The 3,810-nt window shown below is 49.5% G+C and overlaps 1 protein-coding gene across 1 annotated transcript in view; it reads left to right on the forward strand.

The window, feature by feature from the left end:
* Positions 1–3,383, forward strand: part of LOC131190709 (uncharacterized protein K02A2.6-like) — an 8,531-nt gene extending 5,148 nt beyond the window's left edge. The window contains exon 2 of the mRNA XM_058168065.1: positions 1,439–3,383. Within this exon, the coding sequence (XP_058024048.1) occupies positions 1,439–3,156 (1,718 nt within the window). The 3' untranslated portion in view covers positions 3,157–3,383. The remainder of the gene's footprint in view (positions 1–1,438) is intronic.
* The last annotated feature ends 427 nt before the right edge of the window (positions 3,384–3,810 follow it).

The following is a 3,810-nucleotide window of genomic DNA, read 5'->3' on the forward strand; positions in this document are numbered from 1 at the left end:
GCGTCGAGAAGAAAATCTTCACCAGACCGAAGATAGAAGGAGTGCCGTGCCGACTAGAAGTGGACACAGGGTCAGCGATCACAATCATGTCCTGGGACACTTTTGCAAAAGCTTTGCCGAAAACCGCCAAACGCAAACTGCAAACACAACGGCTACGAGTGCACGACTACCAAGGGAATCGCATCCCTGTTCGAGGGACCACCTCCGTCCGCGTCGAGTACGGACCACACAAGAAGACCCTGCCCATCACGATAGTCGAAGGGACCCTGCCAAGTCTGTTGGGACTAGACTGGTTCCGTGCATTGGGCATGGGAGTGACTGGCATCTACAGAAGTGACTGTAACCTAAAAGACACACTCATGAACGAGTTCAAGATGTCTTCAAGGACTGCCTGGGCAAGTACAAGGGGACCCCTATTTCCTTCAACTTAGACCCCCAGGTAGCCCCCATTAGGTTAAAGGCAAGGAGAGTCCCTTTTGCCCTTAAACCTAAGATTGACAAGGAGATAGACAAGCTCATAAATCAGGGGATTCTGGTGCCAGTCGATCACGCAAAGTGGGAGACGCCAATCGTCACCCCAGTGAAACCAGATGGGTCAGTTAGAATCTGCGCTGACTACAAGGCGACGTTAAACAAAGCCTTACAGAAAAGCGCTTACCCGGTTCCCGTGGTGCAACACTTGCTGCACTCGTTGGGGCAAGGGCAAGTCTTTGCAAAGTTAGACTTGGCTCAAGCCTATCAACAACTGCCCGTAGACGCCAACACAGCCGAAGCCCAAACGATTGTAACTCACAGAGGTGCTTTCAAGTGTACCCGATTACAATTTGGGGTGAGTGTGGCACCGGGGCTATTCCAAAATTTAATGGAACGACTTCTGCAAGGGCTCCCAGGGGTAGTCCCCTATTTCGATGATGTATTGATATCAGCCGAAAATTTAGAGGAATTGGGGGAGCGCTTGAGAAAAGTTCTGGGCATTTTCCGGTCAGCCGGACTAAAGGTTAAAGTGAACAAATGCCAGATAGGGGTAGAATCCGTAGAGTTCTTGGGCTACAGAATAGACAAGAAGGGAATTCACCCCACTGAAAGCAAGGTCAAGGCAATAAGAAAGGCTCCAGCGCCCAAAAACAAAACAGAGCTACAGGCATTCCTGGGGCTAGTGAATTTTTACGCGGTCTTTTTAAAAAACAAGGCAACCGTTGCTGAGCCGCTGCATAAGCTTCTGGGAAAGAATACTGTTTGGTCTTGGGGAAAGTCGGAAGCTAGGGCTTTCGAAGCAGTAAAAAACCTACTCTCGAGCGATAGCTTACTGATCCAGTATCATAGCTCATTGCCATTATTATTGGTTTGCGATGCCTCCCCTTACAGGGTGGGGCTGTGCTCAGCCACAGACTTCCAAACGGCACAGAAGCCCCAATAGCCTTCTACTCCAGAACGATGTCCTCGACAGAGAGGAACTATAGCCAGTTGGATAAGGAAGCGCTAGCCATTGTGTCAGGGGTAAAAAAGTTTCACGAATACGTTTTCGGGAGAGACTTTGAAATTGTTACAGACCATAGACCTCTGTTAGGGATACTGGCTGGCGACCACCCAACGCCTGTGGCACTTTCGCCACGATTGACCCGATGGACCATCTTCTTAGCCGCTTATTCCTACAAGCTGCAGCATCGACCCGGAAAAGAGTTGGGGCATGCGGACGCCTTAAGCAGATGCCCACTACCAGGGGCGATCGAAGACCCCACTCCGGGGACGCCCATCCTGCTAATTGACTCTCTGGACTCTGGCCCAGTCACGTCTAAGGAGGTGGCTCGGGCATCATACCGGGACATTATTTTGAGGACTGTACTCGGTTGGGTACAAAGAGGGTGGCCCGCTGCGCCGGGCGAGCGTTTTAAAGAATTTGTAAAAAAACGTGGGGAACTTTCGGCTCAAGGGGGGTGCCTGCTATGGGGGGATAGAGTGGTGATCCCAGAGAAATTAAGAAAAAGGGTGTTGGATCTCCTGCACGAGGGTCACCCAGGGATCGTTAGGATGAAGGGTCTAGCGAGAAGCTATGTGTGGTGGCCCTTAATGGACTCCGAAATTGCTGAAAGGGTAGGGAAATGCCAGGCCTGCCAGGAGTCCAGACCTCTACCCCCAACGGCCCCGGTTCGGGAATGGGAAAGACCCCAAGGGCCCTGGTCAAGAATCCACATTGATTTTGCCGGCCCCTTCCACGGCCAAACCTTCCTGGTAGTAGTTGATGCCTACTCCAAATGGCTGGAAATCATTCTCATGAGATCCATGACAGCCGAAGCCGTGATCTCAGTCCTACGGCACCTATTTGCAACACACGGGTTGCCTGACACATTGGTTTCCGATAACGGCCCGCAATTCACGGCAACACAGTTTGAGGAATACTTGGCAGAAGAGGGCATCCGCCATGCCCTCTCGGCGCCTTTCCACCCTGCGACGAATGGCCTTGCAGAGCGTTTCGTCCGAAGCGCGAAAGAGGCATTATCCAGACTCAAGCCAGGCGACTGGCAATCAAAAATAGATATTTTCCTAGCCGTCCAACACCGAACCCCCTGTGCCACCACCGGCAGAAGCCCTGCCGAATTACTAATGGGCCGAAAACTCAGGTGCCCACTAGACCGTTTAAATCCCAACTATACACCGGAGGGATACAAGGGGGGACTCGAAAAGACAAGAGGAATGGATATAGGCGACCGGGTATGGGCACACAACTATGGTGAGGGCCCGACCTGGGTAGCAGGAAAAATTCTAAACATAACAGGCCCCAAATCATACTTGGTAGAGTTAACGGATGGCCGAGTATGGAGGCGACATATAGATCAATTGAGGAAACGGTTAGCCGGACAACCCGAGTCAGACGAAACAGGCCCTGACTATTCTATGTTTGAACCAACAGCTGACTCAGACCCGGGAAAATCGCAGGACTTAACTGAATTCCCGGAGGTCCAGCGACGCCCACAGGTTCCTGTAGAAAACAGCAGGGACAACTCGGAAAATAATCCAGGGCCGGATGGCCTAGAGGAGGAGCCGAGAGGAGCAAACAGCCCCTCCGGCCAACTCAACCCGCTCCCAGAGACTGTACTGCGCAGGTCCGAAAGAGTCAGGAGACGCCCAGTCTATTTACGTGATTACGTTGAAAAGTAATATGTAAATAAATGTAAATATATAGGTAAAGTGTTTTCTGGGAGGGAAGGAGTGTAATGTATCTTTAAATATTTTGGCGGGAAACAAGCACGTTGCTGATTGGTTGAAGCCGCCGGTTAAACAGTATATAAGGAGAGGTTTTTCCCCAGCCTGGTTGCTGGGTTCACCATATAGTAAAGAGCTGTTGTCACTACCCTGGTCTCCTGCCTCGTTATTGCCCGAATCTAACACATCTCTTATGAATACTGTTGGGAGTTGGGAAAAAAGGTTTACTCCATTTTTTTATTCTTTTCAAATCCAGTAGAATCTTTGTAAGAAATTACATAAAGAGGCTTAAGACTTTGGCTAGTAGACAGTTTCTGAGGTGATCGAACTGGCTAGATATTCCATTTTTATGACATATTCTCTTGATGATCTTCAAAAAAAAGTTGTAGCTAGTTACTTCCAATTAGGATGAGAAATACTTCCTATGGGGTTGCTGATCTAGAGCCTTTACTTTTACTTTACTTTACAGAGTTCCAGTCTATTGATGCTTGCAATATTGACTTCTTCTCTTGGGTATGCATTCATACTCTTTCCAACTCAGTTGATGGTCTCCTTGTCCTCACCCTCCCTCTGCCCATTGCTATATATACACTTTCACCTTAAATCCTA

The sequence above is a fragment of the Ahaetulla prasina genome, chromosome 2, assembly GCF_028640845.1.
Source record: "Ahaetulla prasina isolate Xishuangbanna chromosome 2, ASM2864084v1, whole genome shotgun sequence".
NCBI lineage: Eukaryota > Metazoa > Chordata > Lepidosauria > Squamata > Colubridae > Ahaetulla > Ahaetulla prasina.